At 50.7% G+C, this 26,075-nt stretch overlaps 1 protein-coding gene across 1 annotated transcript in view; it reads right to left on the bottom strand.

Moving 5' to 3' along the window:
- The window catches only part of MTMR9 (myotubularin related protein 9), a 366,570-nt gene that overhangs the window by 121,139 nt on the left and 219,356 nt on the right, over nucleotides 1-26,075 (bottom strand). The window contains exon 5 of the mRNA XM_086926182.1: nucleotides 3,083-3,300. Within this exon, the coding sequence (XP_086782308.1) occupies nucleotides 3,083-3,300 (218 nt within the window). The remainder of the gene's footprint in view (nucleotides 1-3,082; nucleotides 3,301-26,075) is intronic.

Below are 26,075 nucleotides of genomic sequence, written 5' to 3'. Positions count from 1 at the left end.
GGGAAACTATGAAGGTATATATGCAACAACTAGCATCTCAACCCCAACCCCTGACTTGTCTCCAAAAAATATCCTTTTTAAAAAATTTTTTTGAGAATATATTTATCTTCACGAAGTAACAACATGTACCAATGAACCATACCATTTGAAAATCTCGTGGTATCCTCTCAAAAATAAGGGCGAGGATAATTGCGTTATTTAGATACTGTCAAGCCGATTTTTAGAAAGAGAAAAAAGACTCCCGCCTCCTCGGCCCTTCGGCTGTGCCGAAAACACACCGCCATATTTGTTAACGCTCTAGCGTTAGTAAAGGGGCGGCACCCAACGCGCAACGAAGGCGGAAGCATAGTCGCTTTCAAAACACCGTGGCACTCGAGTCCGGCAATCCTCGGAGGTGCACGGGGGTAGGAACAATGCTTTCCTTTTGCCGCAGAATTGTAAGTAATAGACTCCGACCTTGAGTCTTTAATAAACGGGTCGCAGGGGCAGATGAGACGCACAGAATACCTCGTGGCATTTCTGTTCAAACACCTGAACAAAAACCTTGTTTTCCATAGCAAAACTGCGCAGATTACCCTTCGCCTGCAAAACCTCATGGGGCATAGATAACTGCTGAGATAAGTATGTCAAACATTACTACTGTTAAAAACAATAGCAAGGAGGTCCCCCTCCCCTCTCTTTTGTTAGTTTGTTGGAAATGCATTGAGTCGCGATTGTTGTTGTGTATGTGTGAGATTACAAGGAAGGTCCCGACATAAACGGTACCACTGGTGTCCCCCACAAAGGGCTGGGAAACCGAGAGAAACATTATTACATGTTTTATTGTGAAAGAGAACCGCTTTTGAATCCTTTGAAATACCACAAGTGCCCTATCAGAAAGGCAAATACCTGTTCGTTTGTGTGTCATTTAGAGAACAATGTTTTTTGCATAAATTTATTTTGGTTTTTCTCTTCCCTCTTTTCTTGCAGAGACCGCAATAGGTCGATTTTTCTGCCTCACTTGGGCCAACTCATGCCCAGAGGCCTAAACAGCCAACTGATTTTTGTTGGCTGTTTATAGGACAGTAGGCATCACTTGTTAGTAACTGAGTAAATACAGTAGGGACTGTTCTTTTGGTCCTGATGAGTAAGCAGTGGGGGACTGCTTACGAAACATGTCGACAAGGTAGTGGCTAATGCCCTACCACACAACCCCTTCTTAATATTCCCAGCTGGAGAAGTTAATAAAATTGTTTTTTTCTACCAAGCCAGGGAATTTTTAACATTTTTTTCCATTTTTCTCACTTTTTGCACCCTCACTAGTGGTAGGTCCCTACACCTCACTGACTCCCATACACCCACACATAGCCACTGTCACATCTTAGTGCTCCCGCGTATTCCGTTTGGTCGCAGCACGCCCCGTCCCGTTATAGGGGCGGGAAGACCCCTATGATGAAGCATGACTCTACTTGGTTTTTTAGAGTGTGAGGGGTATTTTAACAAGCACATTGTGCTCCCATCTTTCCACGTGTAAGAGAGAGCCTAGCACCTATGACAAATACTTTATAAAAATAGTATCACTCATTTCACTTTTTTGATAGAATCTCTGTGGTTATATAAGCTTACTTTGGAGGGTGATTCTATCAATACCTCTACGCTTCTCCTTTTGGTTTGCATTTATTAAATAAGGCAGGCATATTTGATAAATGAGGGCTCAGAATTACCAGAAAAACAACAATAAGTAAAGAAGGCACAAAAACACATCGAGTGAACACACTCTAACACTTTAAAAGTGCAAAAACATTTTTTAAATAAACCCTAAGAAGGGAGAGCCTTGTTTATATCCAAATATTCAGGCCAAGCAAAGTTTTGAATCTTTGTGTTGAGGGAACGTTCACCTTCCATTGGATACAGAACTGATGCTTCGTGTGATTCACTCGTCGAACTATCTTGGATCCTGAGACTCACTCTACAGGTTCCCTCAACACAAAGATTCAAAACTTTGCTTGGCCTGAATATTTGGATATAACCAAGGGGCAGACTTTAAGCTTCCCTAAGGCAACTAACTTCTAAATTCTACTTGAGTTCACCAATAGTTTGGTCCTATACACTATATAAGGGTCATCCTCATTTGCATTATCTCCTTGTCCTGATGATGGTCTCTGGATTACACCACTGAGACCGAAACGTCGACAATCCAATCCAAGTCTCTCTCCCACCTTTGACTTTCTATTCATCATCTTTTAAAGAAGTCAACTTTACTTATTTTGTCACAGACTGGATTGTTTTCTTCTGTATTTATGGATTGTTTTATCAGCTCCATTTACACAAGAAACTCATGCAATTGTCAATAACTGTATACCCTTGATTTTCTTTAATGATTTATTTCTGTATGAATATAAAAAAATAATAATTTTTTCTAAAAACGAACCTTTTCGTGTTGCTGTTCCTTCATTCTTGTGTTCGATACTTCATTCACTGTTTGAAATCACAAGTTCTTTATAGAATCTGTCTTAGTTATTATATTCCTATAGAGCTAGTGTGGTAGTTTCTATAGAATTTGGTTAACAGATTCACAATACGTTGAACAGTTGCTGTTCCATTCAGCTGCTAAGTCTAACTAATATAGACTGCATTACACTGTTAAATTCAAATCACCAAACAAATCCCTTGTTGCACTAAAGCAGCAAATGACAGCAAGGCAGATCCGACCACAGTACTGAGTTATGCCATTTAATAGCATATAAAAATATCGATCATCTGAGCAACCAAAGAAAATGGCATGCTACCTTGAAACATGCCCGTGGCCTTGGCTAATGCGCCCAGACCTCAGCTACTCCAAGCCTTCGGAGCTGCCATGCACGGTCTGGCACAAACATGACTGATATCGACTACTGATATCCAGTGAGCATCCGTGCGTCCATCCACAAAACCAAGAAAATCCTAGTACTTCAGCTGAATGCCTATGGATTTGTGGAGACCATACTCCGATAACAAGTACCTTTTACATCAACATCAACAAGACAAACACTAAAAAATGAACTATGCATGGGTCCCTTCTATAACCCAGGGTCTTTCTGAGCTTGTTTTCTTATTTTCCTACCTCTCAATGGACTTGTGAATTCGTCGCCACTGCGGATAGCTTGCCTCCTGCTCAAAGCCACCGCCCTTGGCCCTGGCCTGCTGGGCCACATTTAAGGATCTGGTATCGATGATGTAGCCACGCTTCCCAGCCCTCAGAGTGGCATTAATGAGCTTTTCGTCCTCCTTACACCGTCTCCCATTGGTGCCAGTTAGCGGCTGACTGCTCCGCATCATTACCTACAAGGAAGTAGAGCATTTAACTCAGGGGTAAAAAAAGGACCGAAAACAGAAGGTGAAACACGAAGACCACCATCAACCTTGTACCGAATGGAGACTAAAGACATCATCAAATCAAAACAATTTTTTCATAGATATGCTCTTACGTGGTGCTTTTGTCAGAGGCAAAACACAGTAGCCGCACGAGAACACAAAACACAGTTATCAATATCTTTAATTAACTGAATAGGTTCAATATTTATTTTGAGTTCAAACATATTTATTTTGTTTTTGATAAAGCAAACGATACTTCAAAAGAATACAACAAAAAACTGAGATACAACAGTGATAACGTGGCATTAATGTTTCCTTCTGGTAACAACGAAAATCAGGCCAATATTCTATATACAGCTTAACAAACCTAAAGAAAAGTGGAAGAAAGGAGTGAAGAAAAAGAACATGTGAAGACAAAGGACATGAATGACAAAAAGGGAACAGAATTCCACAATCCATGAAACCAATGAATTGAAAAATTATGTTTAAAATACTTCTAAAACAAAAGGTGAAAATTTGGAGTGGCATGGCAATCTATCCTGAGGAATATTATTAAACTCCCACATACCAATCCCATCATGTTTTTCTCCTTACTAAGGGAGATAGTTGAAGATAACAGCTGATCGGATATTTAATGGGAGAAGAGGAGCGACCTGAGTGCTTATGGGAAATATTGCAGGTGATTAGCTGTAGCGAAAGAGAGGATTTGAATTTGGTAAATAACCTTTGCATTCGTGCTGGCCAACAATTCCTGATGACCACACCATTTGCAGTTCATTTTGGGAAAAAACGTTTGTATTGATTGCAGGAAGTTTAAAATGCGCTTTTGATCACTGGGTATATATTTGAATTAACTTCACCCATTTTTCTCCCCGCCCCTTCCAAGCCTAGTACGGCTTCCTGGTAACAGTGTACCACTTGGTAACCATGGGTATTGGGGGTTCAAATGTGTTCTAGCAGTAGCCCCCCAAAGATCCCACTGGAGGTAAGTCACCTAATCACCAGGGCTTGGTTCCACTGTATTTAGGTCACCTGTCAGGGCTACCACAATATCTAAGTCATCTGACGGTCAGGGCTCCCAGTGTACCTAGGTCACCTAAATATCAGGGCTCATATTGTCTCTAGGTCACCTGAATGTCAGGGCTCCCATTGTCTCCAGGTCACCTGACTGCCAGGGCTCCCATTGACTCTAGGACACCTGACTGTTCAGGCTCTGATTGTCTCCAGGTCACCTGTCGGGCTCCCATTGTCTCCAGGTCACCTAACTGTCAGGGCTCCCATTGTCTCTAGGTCACCTGACTGTTCGGTCTCCCATTGTCTCCAGGTCACCTAAATATCCGGGCTCCCAATGTCTCCAGGTCACCTGTCAGGGCTCCCATTGTCCCAAGGTCACCTAAATGTCAGGGCTCCCATTGTCTCCAGGTCACCTGTCAGGGCTCCCATTGTCTCCAGGTCACCTGACTGTCAGGGCTCCCATTGTCTCTAGGTCTCCTGACTGTCAGGGGTCCCATTGTCTCCAGGTCACCCGTCAGGGGTCCCATTGTTTCCAGGTCACCTGCATGTCAGGAATCCAATTGTTTCCAGGTCACCCGACTGTCAGGGCTCCCATTGTCTCCAGGTCACCTAAATGTCCGGGCTTCCATTGTCTCCAGGTCACCTAACTGTCAGGGCTCCCATTGTCTCTAGGTCATCTGACTGTCAGGGCTCCCATTGTCTCTAGGTCTCCTGACTGTCAGGGGTCCCATTGTCTCCAACTCACCCGTCATGGGTCCCATTGTCTCCAGGTCACCTGCATGTCAGGGATCCAATTGTCTCCAGGTCACCCGACTGGTCAGGGCTCCCATTGTCTCCAGGTCACCTGACTGTCAGGGCTCCCATTGTCTCTAGGTCACCTGACTGTCAGGGCTCCCACTGTCTCTAGGTCATCTGACTGTCAGGGCTCCCATTGTCTCTAGGTCATCTAACGGTCAGGGTTCCCATTGTATATGTGGTATGGGGATCGTCTGATAATGTCACAACTTCCAAAAGACGTCCTGCCAAATCAATCCATTGACCAATGAGAAATTCAAATACTCCTTAATGACTTGAACACACTCCTTAGCACACGTATATCAGAATACAGTTATGTATAGGTGTTGCCACCCGTTTGACACAATCACAGTATGTAGTTCTTGGTAATACAGATATTACATTTATTCTTGAATGCTGGAAGTTCTCCACACAGCCGACACGTGTTTCGTCGTGACTGGGAGTGTAACCCAACGACTTTTTCAAGGCTATTTCCAGATCTGTTCTCTTTGAATTAGTATGCGGTGATAATTCCAACCCGCATAGGGGTTCTACGGGGGTCTTCTGTTACAGTGTCCACTTTAACATGTCCAAAGGACTCCACTTCACACTTTGTTTAGGTTGGCTTTCGCCCGAATCGTTTTGTCCGTCGGTGCCCCCGTTCACAATCAGCGCGTATGCTCGAGCATACGCGCTGATTGTGAACGGGGGCACCGACGGACAAAACGATTCGGGCGAAAGCCAACCTAAACAAAGTGTGAAGTGGAGTCCACTTTAACATGTCCAAAGGACTCCACTTCACACTTTGTTTAGGTTGGCTTTCGCCCGAATCGTTTTGTGGAAATGATAAACCTCGAGCATACACGCTGATTGTGAACGGGGGCACCGACGGACAAAACGATTCGGGCGAAAGCCAACCTAAACAAAGTGTGAAGTGGAGTCCTTTGGACATGTTAAAGTGGACACTGTAACAGAAGACCCTAGTAGAACCCCTATGCGGGTTGGAATTATCACCGCATACTAATTCAAAGAGAACAGATCTGGAAATAGCCTTGAAAAAGTCGTTGGGTTACAGTCCCAGTCACGACGAAACACGTGTCGGCTGTGTGGAGAACTTCCAGCATTCAAGAATAAATATAATATCTGTATTACCAAGAACTACATACTGTGATTGTGTCAAACGGGTGGCAACACCTATACATAACTGTATTCTGATATACGTGTGCTAAGGAGTGTGTTTCTGTCAGAAGCGTATGCTCATGTTTAGAAGGATTAAGTGGTTCCTTCTACCTTATAGCACCGTAGGAAATAACCTCTGCACCAAAATAAATTGTGAGACTGTCTAAGTGGCGCCGGATAGCCTATACCAAACCACTGTTTGTGCTAGTCCTTAATGACTTGGTTTATCATTTCCACCAAAGCATTATTGTGGTGGTGGTACCAGGATGTTATCTTGTACATTAACCCTATTTCCTTCAAGTGCGTCCTCGTTTTAGAACCTGCTGTTCGTAATGAGCTCCCCTGGAAGCGATGTGCTCTGACCCAATGCCTTGACGCATGTATGACAACACACAGGCACACGCTGTTCCCATACCTCACCACTGACCAGTGGTAATTGACTAAAGCTTCAGTGTTTCAGTATTAACCCAATCAGCACCTTGGAGCTGCAACTGCTACAGCAAGTCACTATAGCTCACTGGCTGAGCTACCACTACAAGCGACCTGTCTCATTAGTGGTACAAGTGAGAAACAACTTCAGCCCTGAAAAGCAGTAGTTGTGAGTGATCTAGCGGTAAAAACATTGCAAAGGTCTATGGGGCCGTTAGGCCTCAAGCACAATAAACATAACTGGTGAGGGAAAGTCAAGAATCTCAAGACCAGCATTCGATGGATCTGTTGGTCTATTTCAGAAGCAAGACTCCAGGAACGAGCTTTGGGAGACCAGCAAGCAGGCGATAATGCCTATTAGCGAATACACACTGAAGTGGCTGGAAAAAAACACCTGCCTGAGGCAGCAAATATCAAATTCAATCTACGAACCACCTATAGAGAAGTCCCTAGAGGCAGGCAACAGGAGTGCTATGGTGTGACTAGAGGCCAATACAAGGAACACATCTGCACCGTAACTGCATAACAGCACTTTACTGGATTCAGAACAAAGGTGCACTCTGCAGATGCACCAAAATTATGAATGAATAGATGCTGGAACAAAGGTGCATCCATGGTATGTTTTTTAAAACATGCTCCTCGACTACAGTCCACAGAACAAGGAATTACATTGTGTGCTGAAAATTTCTAAAGACTCGTTCACAGGGAATTTAAAGACTTGCTGATGGGACTTACTTGTGTCACACCAAACATCCTTCGGGAACCTTATGAAAATTCAGTTTGCAGGGTAATGTAACGTTCATCGTCATAAGGCTCTGCTCATATTGCTGCAAACCTAAAAGTAGTTCAAATCTGTCCTGTCATTCAAAAACAAGCATCTTGCCCTGAAGGCTCCAATTTATTCACAGCTATATTACTCCCAGTGGAATCAGTCACTTGGCTGCTTTGGTACCATTATTTCTGATAGAGACTATCTAACTGCAGATTCCTCACCTTTTAAATTTTCCCCATGCATCAGACTAGATCCAGAAACTTTTGAGCAGTACCTCTGTGCGCTGGTAGGTGGCCCTGCACTGATCATTGTGATCCGGAAATTACGTGCAGGGCCAATATAGGCACCAGTAAGCTGCTTTCAAGGCTGTCCACACCCCAAGATGCAAAGTCCCACCAGCCATGTGGCCTTGACCACTGGGCAAATTCCTAGACTTGCATTTTTAGGTCTCGCCTTTACCATTCCGCAGGAATGGGAAATGGGGAGAATTCAAGTCGGCTATTTTCTCTTCAAACCAAAGGGCTTTCAGCCCCGCGGTTTTCATGCTGTTCACGTGAACCACGTGATAACATGCACGCGCATTCAGGGCCAGCCAGCCCAGCACATCAAAGGGCTTCTCCTCCCCTAATTATTCATGGCCGGCCACAGGCCGGCCGTAGTTTCAGTTTCCCAGAACGGCTTCTCCTCACCTAATTAGGGGAGGAGAAGCCCTTTGATGTGCTTCACACCAATGCACCTCTTGTTTGTATTTGCTTCCAGACTCCGATCTGCTTTACACATTACACTCATCTGCCTGAAGTGGGAGTTTTAAACAAGCAAAGCTGGTCCTTCTGTACTTGCAGTTTCACTTCTAATGTGTGTTGTTATTTATCATGATTTTTAGCTGAGGTGTATCACGCTCGTTCATGAGTTTGATCTCTTCATACTGTGAAATGTTTTCTAAGTTGTTTTTGATTGTCTTACCGCTGGAGGTCTCCCTGTGCTACATTTAGCCTCTGACACATGCAACGCCACTCAACCATGCAACGCCACTCAACCATGCAACGCCACTCAACCATGCAACGCCACTCAACCATGCAACGCCACTCGCACATGCAACGCCACTCACACACACAACGCCACTCACACACGCAACGCCACTCACACACGCAACGCCACTCACACACACGCAACGCCACTCACACACACGCAACGCCACTTAACTACGCAACGCCACTCAACTACGCAACGCCACTCAACTACGCAACGCCACTCAACTACGCAACGCCACTCAACTACGCAACGCCACTCACACATGCAACGCCACTCACACATGCAACGCCACTCACACATGCAACGCCACTCACACATGCAACGCCACTCACACATGCAACGCCACTCACACATGCAACGCCACTCACACATGCAACGCCACTCACACATGCAACGCCACTCACACATGCAACGCCACTCACCCATGCAACGCCACTCAACCATGCAACGCCACTCGCACATGCAACGCCACTCACACACACAACGCCACTCACACACGCAACGCCACTCACACACGCAACGCCACTCACACACACGCAACGCCACTCACACACACGCAACGCCACTCAACTACGCAACGCCACTCAACTACGCAACGCCACTCAACTACGCAACGCCACTCAACTACGCAACGCCACTCAACCACGCAACGCCACTCAACCACGCAACGCCACTCAACCACGCAACGCCACTCAACCACGCAACGCCACTCAACCACGCAACGCCACTCAACCACGCAACGCCACTCAACTACGCAACGCCACTCAACTACGCAACGCCACTCACACATGCAACGCCACTCAACCACGCAACGCCACTCAACCACGCAACGCCACGCAACTACGCAACGCCACTCAACTACGCAACGCCACTCACACATGCAACGCCACTCAACTACGCACACATGCAACGCCACTCACACATGCAACGCCACTCAACCACGCAACGCCACGCAACTACGCAACGCCACTCAACTACACAACGCCACTCACACACGCAACGCCACTCACACACGCAACGCCACTCACACACGCAACGCCACTCACACACGCAACGCCACTCACACACGCAACGCCACTCACACACGCAACGCCACTCACACACGCAACGCCACTCACACACGCAACGCCACTCACACACGCAACGCCACTCACACACGCAACGCCACTCACACACGCAACGCCACTCACACACGCAACGCCACTCACACACGCAACGCCACTCACACACGCAACGCCACTCACACACGCAACGCCACTCACACACGCAACGCCACTCACACACGCAACGCCACTCACACACGCAACGCCACTCACACACGCAACGCCACTCAACTACGCAACGCCACGGATGCAACGCCACTCACACACACATGCAACGCCACACACACACATGCAACGCCACACACACACATGCAACGCCACACACACACATGCAACGCCACTCAACCACGCAACGCCACTCAACCACGCAACGCCACTCAACCACGCAACGCCACTCAACCACGCAACGCCACTCAACCACGCAACGCCACTCAACCACGCAACGCCACTCAACCACGCAACGCCACTCAACCACGCAACGCCACTCAACCACGCAACACCACTCAACCACGCAACGCCACTCAACCACGCAACGCCACTCAACCACGCAACGCCACTCAACCACGCAACGCCACTCAACCACGCAACGCCACTCAACCACGCAACGCCACTCAACCACGCAACGCCACTCAACTACGCAACGCCACTCACACATGCAACGCCACTCAACTACGCACACATGCAACGCCACTCACACATGCAACGCCACTCAACCACGCAACGCCACTCAACCACGCAACGCCACTCACAACTACGCAACGCCACTCACAACTACGCAACGCCACTCACAACTACGCAACGCCACTCAACTACGCAACGCCACTCAACTACGCAACGCCACTCAACTACGCAACGCCACTCACACATGCAACGCCACTCAACTACGCAACGCCACTCACACATGCAACGCCACTCAACTACGCACACATGCAACGCCACTCACACATGCAACGCCACTCAACCACGCAACGCCACTCAACCACGCAACGCCACTCACAACTACGCAACGCCACTCACAACTACGCAACGCCACTCACAACTACGCAACGCCACTCAACTACGCAACGCCACTCAACTACGCAACGCCACTCAACTACGCAACGCCACTCACACATGCAACGCCACTCAACTACGCAACGCCACTCAACTACGCAACGCCACCCAACTACGCAACGCCACTCAACTACGCAACGCCACTCAACTACGCAACGCCACTCAACTACGCAACGCCACTCAACTACGCAACGCCACTCAACTACGCAACGCCACTCAACTACGCAACGCCACTCAACTACGCAACGCCACTCAACTACGCAACGCCACTCAACTACGCAACGCCACTCAACTACGCAACGCCACTCAACTACGCAACGCCACTCAACCACGCAACGCCACTCACCTACGCAACGCCACTCAACCACGCAACGCCACTCAACCACGCAACGCCACTCAACCATGCAACGCCACTCAACCACGCAACGCCACTCAACCACGCAACGCCACTCAACCACGCAACGCCACTCAACCACGCAACGCCACTCAACCACGCAACGCCACTCACACATGCAACGCCACTCAACTACGCAACGCCACTCAACCACGCAACGCCACTCAACCACGCAACGCCACTCAACCACGCAACGCCACTCAACCACGCAACGCCACTCAACCACGCAACGCCACTCAACCACGCAACGCCACTCAACCACGCAACGCCACTCAACCACGCAACGCCACTCAACCACGCAACGCCACGCAACGCCACTCAACCACGCAACGCCACGCAACGCCACTCAACCACGCAACGCCACTCAACCACGCAACGCCACTCAACCACGCAACGCCACTCAACCACGCAACGCCACTCAACCACGCAACGCCACTCAACCACGCAACGCCACTCAACCACGCAACGCCACTCAACTACGCAACGCCACTCAACTACGCAACGCCACTCACACATGCAACGCCACTCAACTACGCAACGCCACTCAACTACGCAACGCCACTCACAACTACGCAACGCCACGCAACTACGCAACGCCACGCAACTACGCAACGCCACGCAACTACGCAACGCCACTCAACTACGCAACGCCACTCAACTACGCAACGCCACTCAACTACGCAACGCCACTCAACTACGCAACGCCACTCAACTACGCAACGCCACTCAACTACGCAACGCCACTCAACTACGCAACGCCACTCAACCACGCAACGCCACTCAACCACGCAACGCCACTCAACCACGCAACGCCACTCAACCACGCAACGCCACTCAACCACGCAACGCCACTCAACCACGCAACGCCACTCAACCACGCAACGCCACTCAACCACGCAACGCCACTCAACTACGCAACGCCACTCAACTACGCAACGCCACTCAACTACGCAACGCCACTCAACTACGCAACGCCACTCAACTACGCAACGCCACTCAACTACGCAACGCCACTCAACTACGCAACGCCACTCACAACTACGCAACGCCACTCAACTACGCAACGCCACTCAACTACGCAACGCCACTCGACTACGCAACGCCACTCAACTACTCACACATGCAACGCCACTCACACATGCAACGCCACTCACACATGCAACGCCACTCACACATGCAACGCCACGCAACGCCACTCAACTACGCAACGCCACTCAACTACGCAACGCCACTCTACGCAACGCCACTCCACGCAACTCACACATGCAACGCCACTCACAACTACGCAACGCCACTCACAACTACGCAACGCCACTCACCTACGCAACGCCACTCATCTACGCAACGCCACTCATCTACGCAACGCCACTCAACTACGCAACGCCACTCAACTACGCAACGCCACTCAACTACGCAACGCCACTCTACGCAACGCCACTCACACATGCAACGCCACTCACACATGCAACGCCACGCAACGCCACTCAACTACGCAACGCCACTCAACTACGCAACGCCACTCTACGCAACGCCACTCTACGCAACGCCACTCACACATGCAACGCCACTCACACATGCAACGCCACTCACACATGCAACGCCACTCAACTACGCAACGCCACTCAACTACGCAACGCCACTCAACTACGCAACGCCACTCAACTACGCAACGCCACTCAACTACGCAACGCCACTCAACTACACAACGCCACTCACACATGCAACGCCACTCACACATGCAACGCCACTCAACTACGCAACGCCACTCAACTACGCAACGCCACTCAACTACGCAACGCCACTCAACTACGCAACGCTCACACATGCAACGCCACTCACACATGCAACGCCACTCACACATGCAACGCCACTCACACATGCAACGCCACTCAACTACGCACACATGCAACGCCACTCAACTACGCAACGCCACGCAACTACGCAACGCCACGCAACTACGCAACGCCACGCAACTACGCAACGCCACGCAACTACGCAACGCCACGCAACTACGCAACGCCACTCAACTACGCAACGCCACTCAACTACGCAACGCCACTCAACTACGCAACGCCACTCAACTACGCAACGCCACTCAACTATGCAACGCCACGCAACTACGCAACGCCACTCAACCACGCAACGCCACTCAACCACGCAACGCCACTCAACTACGCACACATGCAACGCCACTCAACTACGCAACGCCACGCAACTACGCAACGCCACGCAACTACGCAACGCCACGCAACTACGCAACGCCACGCAACTACGCAACGCCACTCAACTACGCAACGCCACTCAACTACGCAACGCCACTCAACTACGCAACGCCACTCAACTACGCAACGCCACTCAACTACGCAACGCCACTCAACTACGCAACGCCACTCAACTACGCAACGCCACTCACACATGCAACGCCACTCAACCACGCAACGCCACGCAACTACGCAACGCCACTCAACTACGCAACGCCACTCAACTACGCAACGCCACTCAACTACGCAACGCCACTCAACTACGCAACGCCACTCAACTACGCAACGCCACTCAACTACGCAACGCCACTCTACGCAACGCCACTCTACGCAACGCCACTCTACGCAACGCCACTCTACGCAACGCCACTCACACATGCAAGGCCACTCACACATGCAAGGCCACTCACACATGCAACGCCACTCAACCACGCAACGCCACTCAACTACGCAACGCCACTCAACTACTCACACATGCAACGCCACTCACACATGCAACGCCACTCACACATGCAACGCCACTCACACATGCAACGCCACTCACACATGCAACGCCACTCACACATGCAACGCCACTCACACATGCAACGCCACTCAACTACGCAACGCCACTCAACTACGCAACGCTCACACATGCAACGCCACTCACAACTACGCAACGCCACGCAACTACGCAACGCCACGCAACTACGCAACGCCACTCACCTACGCAACGCCACTCACCTACGCAACGCCACTCACCTACGCAACGCCACTCACCTACGCAACGCCACTCACCTACGCAACGCCACTCACCTACGCAACGCCACTCAACTACGCAACGCCACTCAACTACGCAACGCCACTCTACGCAACGCCACTCACACATGCAACGCCACTCACACATGCAACGCCACGCAACGCCACTCAACTACGCAACGCCACTCAACTACGCAACGCCACTCTACGCAACGCCACTCACCTACGCAACGCCACTCACCTACGCAACGCCACTCACCTACGCAACGCCACTCACCTACGCAACGCCACTCACCTACGCAACGCCACTCAACTACGCAACGCCACTCAACTACGCAACGCCACTCTACGCAACGCCACTCACACATGCAACGCCACTCACACATGCAACGCCACGCAACGCCACTCAACTACGCAACGCCACTCAACTACGCAACGCCACTCTACGCAACGCCACTCCACGCAACGCCACTCACACATGCAACGCCACTCACAACTACGCAACGCCACTCAACTACGCAACGCCACTCACCTACGCAACGCCACTCATCTACGCAACGCCACTCATCTACGCAACGCCACTCATCTACGCAACGCCACTCAACTACGCAACGCCACTCAACTACGCAACGCCACTCAACTACGCAACGCCACTCAACTACGCAACGCCACTCTACGCAACGCCACTCTACGCAACGCCACTCACACATGCAACGCCACTCACACATGCAACGCCACGCAACGCCACTCAACTACGCAACGCCACTCTACGCAACGCCACTCTACGCAACGCCACTCACACATGCAACGCCACTCACACATGCAACGCCACTCACACATGCAACGCCACTCACACATGCAACGCCACTCAACTACGCAACGCCACTCAACTACGCAACGCCACTCAACTACGCAACGCCACTCAACTACGCAACGCCACTCAACTACGCAACGCCACTCAACTACGCAACGCCACTCAACTACGCAACGCCACTCAACTACGCAACGCCACTCAACTACACAACGCCACTCAACTACACAACGCCACTCAACTACGCAACGCCACTCAACTACGCAACGCTCACACATGCAACGCCACTCACACATGCAACGCCACTCACACATGCAACGCCACTCACACATGCAACGCCACTCACACATGCAACGCCACTCAACCACGCAACGCCACTCAACTACGCACACATGCAACGCCACTCAACTACGCAACGCCACGCAACTACGCAACTACGCAACGCCATGCAACTACGCAACGCCACGCAACTACGCAACGCCACGCAACTACGCCACTCAACTACGCAACGCCACTCAACTACGCAACGCCACTCAACTACGCAACGCCACTCAACTACGCAACGCCACTCACACATGCAATGCCACTCAACTACGCAACGCCACTCAACTACGCAACGCCACTCACACATGCAACGCCACTCAACCACGCAACGCCACGCAACTACGCAACGCCACTCAACTACGCAACGCCACGCAACTACGCAACGCCACGCAACTACGCAACGCCACTCAACTACGCAACGCCACTCAACTACGCAACGCCACTCAACTACGCAACGCCACTCAACTACGCAACGCCACTCAACTACGCAACGCCACTCTACGCAACGCCACTCTACGCAACGCCACTCTACGCAACGCCACTCACACATGCAAGGCCACTCACACATGCAAGGCCACTCACACATGCAAGGCCACTCACACATGCAAGGCCACTCAACCACGCAACGCCACTCAACCACGCAACGCCACTCAACTACGCAACGCCACTCAACTACTCACACATGCAACGCCACTCAACTACTCACACATGCAACGCCACTCACACATGCAACGCCACTCACACATGCAACGCCACTCACACATGCAACGCCACTCACACATGCAACGCCACTCACACATGCAACGCCACTCACACATGCAACGCCACTCACACATGCAACGCCACTCACACATGCAATGCCACTCAACTACGCAACGCCACTCAACTACGCAACGCTCACACATGCAACGCCACTCACAACTACGCAACGCCACTCACAACTACGCAACGCCACGCAACTACGCAACGCCACGCAACTACGCAACGCCACGAACGCCACTCAACTACGCAACGCCACTCACCTACGCAACGCCACTCACCTACGCAACGCCACTCACCTACGCAACGCCACTCACCTACGCAACGCCACTCACCTACGCAACGCCACTCACCTACGCAACGCCACTCTACGCAACGCCACTCTACGCAACGCCACTCTACGCAACGCCACTCTACGCAACGCCACTCTACGCAACGCCACTCTACGCAACGCCACTCTACGCAACGCCACTCTACGCAACGCCACTCTACGCAACGCCACTCTACGCAACGCCACTCTACGCAACGCCACTCACACATGCAACGCCACTCACACATGCAACGCCACGCAACGCCACTCAACTACGCAACGCCACTCAACTACGCAACGCCACTCTACGCAACGCCACTCCACGCAACGCCACTCACACATGCAACGCCACTCACAACTACGCAACGCCACTCAACTACGCAACGCCACTCACCTACGCAACGCCACTCATCTACGCAACGCCACTCATCTACGCAACGCCACTCAACTACGCAACGCCACTACGCAACGCCACTCACACATGCAACGCCACTCACACATGCAACGCCACGCAACGCCACTCACCTACGCAACGCCACTCACCTACGCAACGCCACTCACCTACGCAACGCCACTCACCTACGCAACGCCACTCACCTACGCAACGCCACTCACCTACGCAACGCCACTCACCTACGCAACGCCACTCATCTACGCAACGCCACTCAACTACGCAACGCCACTCAACTACGCAACGCCACTCTACGCAACGCCACTCTACGCAACGCCACTCACACATGCAAGGCCACTCAACTACGCAACGCCACTCAACTACGCAACGCCACTCAACTACGCAACGCCACTCAACTACGCAACGCCACTCAACTACGCAACGCCACTCACCTACGCAACGCCACTCACCTACGCAACGCCACTCACCTACGCAACGCCACTCACCTACGCAACGCCACTCATCTACGCAACGCCACTCAACTACGCAACGCCACTCAACTACGCAACGCCACTCTACGCAACGCCACTCTACGCAACGCCACTCTACGCAACGCCACTCACACATGCAACGCCACTCACACATGCAACGCCACTCAACTACGCAACGCCACTCAACTACGCAACGCCACTCAACTACGCAACGCCACTCTACGCAATGCCACTCCACGCAACGCCACTCACACATGCAACGCCACTCACAACTACGCAACGCCACTCAACTACGCAACGCCACTCACCTACGCAACGCCACTCATCTACGCAACGCCACTCATCTACGCAACGCCACTCAACTACGCAACGCCACTCAACTACGCAACGCCACTCAACTACGCAACGCCACTCTACGCAACGCCACTCTACGCAACGCCACTCACACATGCAACGCCACTCACACATGCAACGCCACGCAACGCCACTCAACTACGCAACGCCACTCAACTACGCAACGCCACTCTACGCAACGCCACTCTACGCAACGCCACTCACACATGCAACGCCACTCACACATGCAACGCCACTCACACATGCAACGCCACTCAACTACGCAACACCACTCAACTACGCAACGCCACTCAACTACGCAACGCCACTCAACTACACAACGCCACTCAACTACACAACGCCACTCACACATGCAACGCCACTCAACTACGCAACGCCACTCAACTACGCAACGCCACTCAACTACGCAACGCCACTCAACTACGCAACGCTCACACATGCAACGCCACTCACACATGCAACGCCACTCACACATGCAACGCCACTCACACATGCAACGCCACTCACACATGCAACGCCACTCAACCACGCAACGCCACTCAACCACGCAACGCCACTCAACTACGCACACATGCAACGCCACTCAACTACGCAACGCCACGCAACTACGCAACGCCACGCAACTACGCAATGCCACGCAACTACGCAACGCCACTCAACTACGCAACGCCACTCAACTACGCAACGCCACTCAACTACGCAACGCCACTCAACTACGCAACGCCACTCAACTACGCAACGCCACTCAACTACGCAACGCCACTCAACTACGCAACGCCACTCAACTACGCAATGCCACTCAACTACGCAACGCCACTCAACTACGCAACGCCACTCACACATGCAACGCCACTCAACCACGCAACGCCACGCAACTACACAACGCCACTCAACTATGCAACGCCACTCAACTACGCAACGCCAGGCAACTACGCAACGCCACTCAACTACGCAACGCCACTCAACTACGCAACGCCACTCAACTACGCAACGCCACTCAACTACGCAACGCCACTCAACTACGCAACGCCACTCAACTACGCAACGCCACTCTACGCAACGCCACTCTACGCAACGCCACTCACACATGCAAGGCCACTCACACATGCAAGGCCACTCACACATGCAAGGCCACTCACACATGCAACGCCACTCAACCACGCAACGCCACTCAACTACGCAACGCCACTCAACTACTCACACATGCAACGCCACTCACACATGCAACGCCACTCACACATGCAACGCCACTCACACATGCAACGCCACTCCCACATGCAACGCCACTCACACATGCAACGCCACTCACACATGCAACGCCACTCACACATGCAACGCCACTCAACTACGCAACGCCACTCAACTACGCAACGCCACTCAACTACGCAACGCCACTCACACATGCAACGCCACTCACACAGCCAACGCCACTCACACAGCCAACGCCACTCACACAGGCAACGCCACTAACACAGGCAACGCCTCTCACACAGGCAACGCCTCTCACACAGGCAACGCCACTCACACAGGCAACGCCACTCACACAGGCAACGCCACTCACACAGGCAACGCCACTCACACACGCAACGCCACTCACACACGCAACGCCACTCACACACACAACGCCACTCACACACACAACGCCACTCACACACACAACGCCACTCACACACACAACGCCACTCACACACGAAAAACCACTCACGTTGCCAATAGGTCTCGCAGTACGACAGTTGGAGCCATTACAATTGCAAATAACAATGCCTTTCACTTTGGTTATCATTTTAAATACATAAAGGGCTTTGTCATTTACAAAACCAATAGCTCCAACTTTCCTACTGCGAGACCTATTGGCAACGCCAGTGCTTGTTTATAAATGAGTCGAGCCTAATTCACAGAACAGGAAAGATGAGAGTGCTGGTGCAGAATCAGCGTTTAGATGGAATCTCTACCAGAAAGAGCGTTACCAAAGGTAAGTAATTTGATCTTTTGATGGAGACTTCTGATCGCATATTCTTCACATTTTAGATACAAGAGGAAGGCCTATTAAGAGTTTGGTCAGTGAATTGGCTCAAACCAAGTCTCGTAGGACTGAGCAGACGAATGCCCTTCTCGGCGAACCAGGCTGTCCATTTAGTAGTGCTTCATGAACTTAATGAGTGACGTGCATTTCGCCGCCTGGCAAATGTTCAGGACTGTAGCTCTATATGCCAACGCAGTGGAAGTAGCTTTGGACCTTATAAAATGGACTCGCCAACCTTTCGAAGGCTACTTTGGCCAATGCGTAGTACATCTTGATGCATTGTACGATGCAACGGGAGATGGTCCTCTTCTGCATGGCTATGCCTATTTTTCATCCCACTATCCCCCACAAAGAGCTGATCATCCACACAGTGTTCTTTGGTACGATAGATGTAAAAGCAAAGTCCTTTTGGGGTCCAAGCGACTGAGTCTCTGCTAATCCTAGATGGGTGGGGGGGAGCATAGAACGCCAGAAGGGTGATGCCTTGACCGAAGAGGGACAGCGTCGCAACTTTTTTCAAGAATAATGCACGTGGCCAAAGAACCAGCTTATGTGGAAAGAAGGTGGTGCATGGCAAGTTAACACCGAGAGCCTGATGCTCACTCCCTCGGCACACGGAGGTGATGGCGACAAGCAACACAGCCTTGAGGGCATGTAGCTGCAAAGGAGGGCTGTTAAGTGGCTCAAAGGGAGTGGAGATACAATATGTGAACACCAAAATATGACCCCAGAGTGGCATTACAAAAGAAGAGGGAGGAAAGAAGTGTTAGAGACCTTTAAAAAAATGCATCATGACCAGTGACTTAAAAAAAACATGCATTTGCAATGCAAACGGTCTTGCCTTTGGGACCTTATAAGTATTTGGCAAGGCAACACATTAATGCACATGACTGCAGCGTAGCTTCGTTCACTTGTATTTTTAGCACAATGACATCCCCAGATGACGGTAATCACTTCAACACATTAAACACTTTGGAACTTGTCAATAAGTCCTGTGATTACTGTTTTTGATGAACAAAAAGCCCCGCATTATTACTGCCAGAGAAGGAAGACATTCGAGCGAGTTTGATTACAGTTAAATGGCGTGATTTGAGGGGGAAAGGCAATATTATATGTACAGAGAAAAACAACACGGCTACATATCGTAACAAACATAAGCACTGCATCGCATTTCTGGCCCATACTTTGCAACGTTAAATGTGGAATTACAGATTGAAAGTTGCAACCTGCTCTAGGCACGAAAAAAACATTCCCGAAATCTTCCTACATCAGCAAACGAGATTGAAGACCCCACTTCCACAGCTTACAAGTGTCCTGAGAGGGTGAGGTGGAACCCCGCATCCAACCTACACCGGGCCACGGAGACGACAGTAAAAAAATGTGGAGGCCATGACTGCCCGTCCACGCGTCTTACTAGGTGCCTTTGATGACAGAGTCATCATAATCTTCTTGAAGTTGTACAGTGCCATGGTTGCATGGCAGCTTGTCTCGGTCTGCTCCAACAGCTGCAGCCGGTAAAGCATGGAAGAGCCAATGTAAACCTTGGATGAAGTCTACACAAGGAAGGCAATTGAAAGGAAAGTCGGACCAGTTTGCCTCAACAGGCTGAGTGTTGTGACGAAAGGCGTCAAACTTGACGGCCATTGCAGAATGGTTAAGTCCCTGCTAACCCTTAAAACCCTGACCCAGTTAAAAAACAGACTGAGTCTAATCATTTTAATGGGAACAAACTGTTGACTGATAATGAAAATACAAATATACTTAAGATAATGATTTGTAGCACTTACATCGAAATGCAAGTCACCTCCTCACTGTGCAGGCCTGGTTAACGTGACCTTGTGGGTACGATGCTGAACGAGGAAAAGGCTTGATCCCTTTTTTAACAAGAAAGGGTTACTAGCAAGTATGCGTTTTTAGTTTAGTAGAGCAGATGGGATTTTCAAACACCTACCTTAACCAACTGAACTTAAATGCCTCTCTATGGCTATCAAAAAGAACAAAGTACATATAAACAGGATTCCATTGCGTGTTCTTGTAAAAGATGTGAGAGGCAGAGAAAATGTACAATTAGTTTGAAAAAGTGGCAACAGCGCTGCTATTATGGCTGAGATACCCGCCACCCCCTCTCAACACAATCCCCAAATGAGGGAAACCGGAAACAGTTCTTGAAGTTTTTGGAAGTGGGAGGGAGTGACCCTCCCGGCCGTATTTATTAAAACAAAAAATTAAAACATTTAAACATTAATGTATAATTTCATACCACACTGCGATGTTTGGCTAACCTTAACAGATTCTCTAATACAGAGGTTCTCCTAGCCGATCTAACATCCTACAAAACTTTTACTTGAAATATTGAAATTGTACATCCTAACGTTTAACCTCTTCGCCGCTAATGACAAGGGTAACTCGTCATGCACTTTTCATTGATTTCAATGGAAATTCAATGAAAAGATAAATTTTGCCTTAGCAGCCAAGTGGTTAAGGGCCAACGGCAAGGTCGTAACCGGTGTCAAGATCCCTAACCAGACATACCCCCCCCACTTGGGAGGGGCGACAGCACTGAGGCGTACTCACGTGCAACTACTACAATTTCCCTTGTCTTGACGGGGGCACTTATCAACTCGACGCCAGTTAAAGGTCGTTCGAAGACTCGTGTGAGGTATCTAGAAGGTATCGTAGACCTCCCCCCAACCCCACACAACTTACCGCATCTGCCGTCGCAGATGTCACTGGCCCCGGGAAATTCCCCAGGAGGGGGCTGTAACCCCTCCTACACAGGAAGGGGCCTTGACCGCCTTTCCTCTTCTTCCGGCGACCCATCCTTAGAAGGGACCGCCTCCCCGTTGAGGGGCCAAAGGCCACCTCCCCCGAGCGCTCCCATCCGTGTTGGGTGACGCCCACTCATAGGGATCTTCCAATTAGTGCTCACCGATCATGACCTTACCGCCTACCGCCTGACCGAAATAAATACGACAAGTGCTAACTAAACGAAACTATATTGGCCACTATGACCGAAAAACCTGTGTCTAAATGGACCTTAAATCCGACATTCTTTAATCACCAACTTGTAACATTATACCAATCCTTATTACACATTAAATATCAACATAACACCAAAACAACCTGAAAACGAAATAGAATAACTGATCAACTTTATTAAAACAACTAGCTGTCCTCAGGGGCTGGTGGGTGGGTCAAAATTGGCTCTTCGTTCCGTCTCGAGCTCACGTGCAGCGGGGAGGTGCAGCTTCAGAGCACAGGAACAAGAGGATGTCTTCTGGTCTTGCGTCTCTTTTTATCCGTCTTCAGGGCGGGCGTAAACCCGCCCCTGCCTGCCCCGAGGGCGTGGCCGGCGGCGTCCGTGTCTAGGCCAGCCCACTCAAGGGCGGGAAAAAAGCGCGCCCCGGCTACGCCGCTTCGGGCATACCAGCCGAGACGCGCCTCCCGCCCAAAAATGGCTTCCCGGGGGGATCGAGGCACTCTGCCATACGTTCGGGGGGACCAAGTGGTCGCCCCTTTCCATATGGCTGAGATACCCGCCACCCCCTCTCAACACAATCCCCAAATGAGGGAAACCGGAAACAGTTCTTGAAGTTTTTGGAAGTGGGAGGGAGTGACCCTCCCGGCCGTATTTATTAAAACAAAAAATTAAAACATTTAAACATTAATGTACAATTTCATACCACACTGCGATGTTTGGCTAACCTTAACAGATTCTCTAATACAGAGGTTCTCCTAGCCGATCTAACATCCTACAAAACTTTTACTTGAAATATTGAAATTGTACATCCTAACGTTTAAGGGCCAACGGCAAGGTCGTAACCGGTGTCAAGATCCCTAACCAGACATACCCCCCCCACTTGGGAGGGGCGACAGCACTGAGGCGTACTCACGTGCAACTACTACAATTTCCCTTGTCTTGACGGGGGCACTTATCAACTCGACGCCAGTTAAAGGTCGTTCGAAGACTCGTGTGAGGTATCTAGAAGGTATCGTAGACCTCTCCCCAACCCCACACAACTTACCGCATCTGCCGTCGCAGATGTCACTGGCCCCGGGAAATTCCCCAGGAGGGGGCTGTAACCCCTCCTACACAGGAAGGGGCCTTGACCGCCTTTCCTCTTCTTCCGGCGACCCATCCTTAGAAGGGACCGCCTCCCCGTTGAGGGGCCAAAGGCCACCTCCCCCGAGCGCTCCCATCCGTGTTGGGTGACGCCCACTCATAGGGATCTTCCAATTAGTGCTCACCGATCATGACCTTACCGCCACAGGCCGGATAGTTGACCGGCTATCCGGACCCCCCACAAAAACTCCTACCTAAAGGTCATGTTTCAAAGATTTCCACCATGCTAAGAGGTCTCCTAAGAACAACTCATTCCCCACCCAAGACAAATGCACACCATCCCCCGAATACATCCTGTCATCATTAATACAGCTATGAGAAATAGAATGCAATGTCTTGGAACGGAACAACCTACTCACTTTATTGTTAAGCTTTCTAACAGAGTGATTCAAAGCAGGTATAGAGATAGCCCCCCGCCACACCTTTCGTGGAATCAAATGGGACCATGCAATCGTGCACCCCGGAACTCTCCTCGCCAACCAACTTACAGTGGAAAGCATTGCCTCCAGGAGTAGTCGTCTACCGATGGTGACCAAATCATTGCCCCCAACATGCACTATAACTATAGACGGCGGTGACCTTGTCCGCCCTAACAAACCCTCAAAAAATGTTTGAAACTGGTCAATACAGAGCCCGCCCCTTCCGTAGAAGGACATCCTGTACCCGTATTCCCCAGCTACGTGAACCATGTCACCTGCTTTGAATACGTCTGCGGCACGCCTCACGTATGAGTGGCCCACGACCCACACCTCCTTTTTCACAGCCGGTGATGTCTGACCGCTGGCCCGGTGTAAGGTCGACTGCATAGTCCGCCCCGCCTCGTAGGCTTGCGTAACTGAAACCAAACAAAAACAAGAAGCGTGAGTACAGAGTACATAATTACAGCTTCACAACATGTGCAACCGCACATATCTTTTATAACAATTGGAGGACCAACGCCCCATTCGTTTCACTTGCTCAACATTAAGACCCCTGGCTGTAGCTTCCGTAGCAGCCCCTATCCGAAAGGAATGGGTCCCAAATTCGCCCGGGTTCAAGCCCGCAGCGGCAACTGACATCGCAAGCACCCGCTGAAACTGAAATTTCGTCAGTGGGGTGGCGTCCGCGTGTCTTAACAAAGTCCCCCCCCATGATGCCACCCTTCGTGCTAGGTAATCCTCTAAACACTTTACCGGACATATGGAGGACCCAGGAATCCTGCGTATGATGACGCAGTCACCCATCCCATCTTGGTCAGTCTTAGACCTTACAAAGGAGACAGTCATTGTTTCTCCCCTGATCTGAACGTGTTCCTGGCACAAACCCCCCGCCACATCCAGTTTGTTCCTTGCAACTAGTTCGCTTACCCGCATTGCTCCGTGAAATGCTAGCGTAAACGCGGCTCGGAACAGCACTGCCTCAAACTGAGATGAACATGTGGCAGGAAGTGTAGCCAACAACTGGGACAATCTATCCAAACCTATCGGGCGCCTTTCATCTACTCTGCGACCCTCAAGGCGTTGCCACCCACGCAGCGCTTTCTGTACAACGAAAGACGCTGTTGGGTCCTGGATAGCGTGTGCTCTGGCAACAAAGGAAATAGCAGCACGATGCCTCTGGGCCGTAGCCACCGATTTCCCAGCCCTACGTAAGGACATCAAGAAATTCACCACCCATTCCTCATGACCCCAAAGTCGCTCTCTATCACTCCCCAAAAAGGCTAAATAGGCCCGAAACGCCCCTTCATATGCCTTCCTCGTCCTTGGTGCTAGACTCTCTCCCACGAGGTGACGAAGTTCGGGGCACCGAGAGACCAGAGAGCTTCGGTAAAGGGTGCCGGCTCCGGGTCCGCTGAGGGAAGGAAACCCGAAAAAGCCTGCATTTGAAAACGAGACAGTGCGTCAGCTGCCTGATTCATCACCCCTGGCACGTGTTTTGCTCTGAATAGCACGTTCAATTGCATACATAGTAAAACAATTTCTTTAAGCAGTCTTAAGATCAGTTTACAACGTGCTGCCTGACTATTGATGCACTCGACCACGGTCATATTGTCCGACCAAAATATGACCGAGTGATTTTTGAACCCATCGGGCCATGTTCTCAAGGCCACCAAGATGGGAAACAGTTCGAGGAAAGCAATATTACTCGTCAGACCCTTCTCATGCCACCAAGTCGGCCATCTTTGTGCCGACCATTTTGTGCCGAAGATGGCGCCAAAACCTATGCTTCCCGCCGAATCTGTCCATAGCCCCAGCTCCTCAGAGGACACGGCTGGTTTATTCCAGACGATTCTACCATTGAAATCCGCCAAGAATGCTAACCAAATACGCATGTCCTGGCGGATCTCGGCCGATAGTCTCGTGCGATGATGGCCTTCTTTAAGGCCGACCATCGCTTGGGCAATTGAACGGGAAAAAGGGCGGGCCAT

The sequence above is a fragment of the Lissotriton vulgaris genome, chromosome 6 (genome assembly GCF_964263255.1).
Source record: "Lissotriton vulgaris chromosome 6, aLisVul1.2, whole genome shotgun sequence".
Classification (NCBI taxonomy): Eukaryota; Metazoa; Chordata; class Amphibia; order Caudata; family Salamandridae; genus Lissotriton; species Lissotriton vulgaris.
This window is presented reverse-complemented; position numbering and strand designations above follow the sequence as displayed.